Raw genomic sequence first — 1,375 nt, forward strand, 5'->3', positions numbered from 1 at the left:
AAGAGTTGTGTTGTTCAAGCAAGGTTGTGAATATAGGCAGCTCGGATACAGCTGTGTTTTCAAACAGAGAGCAGGTTTCATGTCATTTGAAATGTGTAACTAAACCTGAAATGCATAACAAGGAACTTTTATACAGTATTTTCATCCCTGTTTTTGTGCTTCAAGAGTGTGACAGAAGAGCTGGAAGAGGAAACACAGAAAGTACTGTTCTCCAGGCCTATGCTCAGGATTCTGTCAACAGAGACCTGAGTTAGTTTTGTGTTTGGAAAGGTGTGGGGTTTTGATATAAAATCAAATTTCTGCTTAAAAATATTAATTTCTTTTGAGAAGCCTGAGAGATTACCAAAAAAATGTAAGCACTAAATTTTCCTTTACCTGTTCTTCAGCTACCCCATATTTAATAGATCATTAGTTAAGTAGTGTTTTACATGTATAATTCATTTATTCATAACTCCTTGCTGGAGACCAGAATTAAAAGGATGTAACAATATTTGTGGGTGGCCAATTGGAATTTTGGTAATGTAAATGAATGAAGTTAACAGATTGTACCTGAGGGCTTTTGATATTGAAGTGAAAATTATTTTATGTAACTGTGTATAATTGACATATTTTGAGCAATTATGAGAACTTTTCTTTCTCAACCAAATGTTATAAACAGTACATTAATTGAAGTAAATGTCAAGTTAAAGTTGAAAGGTTTTGATATAATTAAAGACAACTCCTGGAGACTGGGGAGTTACGTGGTACTGATACAAAGGAGAAGGAAGTTGATTGAGAACCCAACATTTTTAGTATTTATATGCAAATATATACACACACACATATGTATTCATATTAACAGAAAAAAATGTGAGACATATTTAAAAAATAAATAAATGGTGCAAATTACTATATTCTACAGATTGTGCTGAAGTGCTTTAATAAAAACCATTATTCAACTTCATTCAAGTACTAGAGGGAAATTCTTTTTGTCTGAAGACTTTTCAGTTTCTTCCTGAAGCACTTTTGGAGCTCTGCTATTACTGCTTTAAGAGAGCTTAATTAAATAAGAGCATATTCTTTAGTCTGTGTTACCATGTATAGTCCAAAAGGTAAATCAGAAAATGTTGGGGGAACCTCACGCACTTAGTTCTTCAGGACAGAGAACTATTACAAGTTTGCTCATATAATCTCTGTGTAGCCGTATTATCTCTTTAGAATTCTTTACTGGTTGTTTTTCTCTGTACCCAGGTGTTTGTGACCAAAGTTTTGGAATACATGTAGCAGAGTTGGCGGCTTTCCCAAAGCATGTGATAGAAAGTGCAAGAGAGAAAGCATTGGAGCTGGAGGAGTTTCAGAACATTGGCAAGTCCAAGGAATCTGAAGGAGAACCACC

The 1,375-nt window shown here is 34.4% G+C and overlaps 1 protein-coding gene across 1 annotated transcript in view; it reads left to right on the forward strand.

The window, feature by feature from the left end:
- The window catches only part of MSH2 (mutS homolog 2), a 55,035-nt gene that overhangs the window by 50,221 nt on the left and 3,439 nt on the right, over window positions 1–1,375 (forward strand). The window contains exon 15 of the mRNA XM_009894852.1: window positions 1,231–1,372. Coding sequence (XP_009893154.1) covers window positions 1,231–1,372 — 142 coding nt within the window. The remainder of the gene's footprint in view (window positions 1–1,230; window positions 1,373–1,375) is intronic.

This window comes from Charadrius vociferus, unplaced genomic scaffold (genome assembly GCF_000708025.1).
Source record: "Charadrius vociferus isolate BGI_N301 unplaced genomic scaffold, ASM70802v2 scaffold411, whole genome shotgun sequence".
Lineage (NCBI taxonomy): Eukaryota > Metazoa > Chordata > Aves > Charadriiformes > Charadriidae > Charadrius > Charadrius vociferus.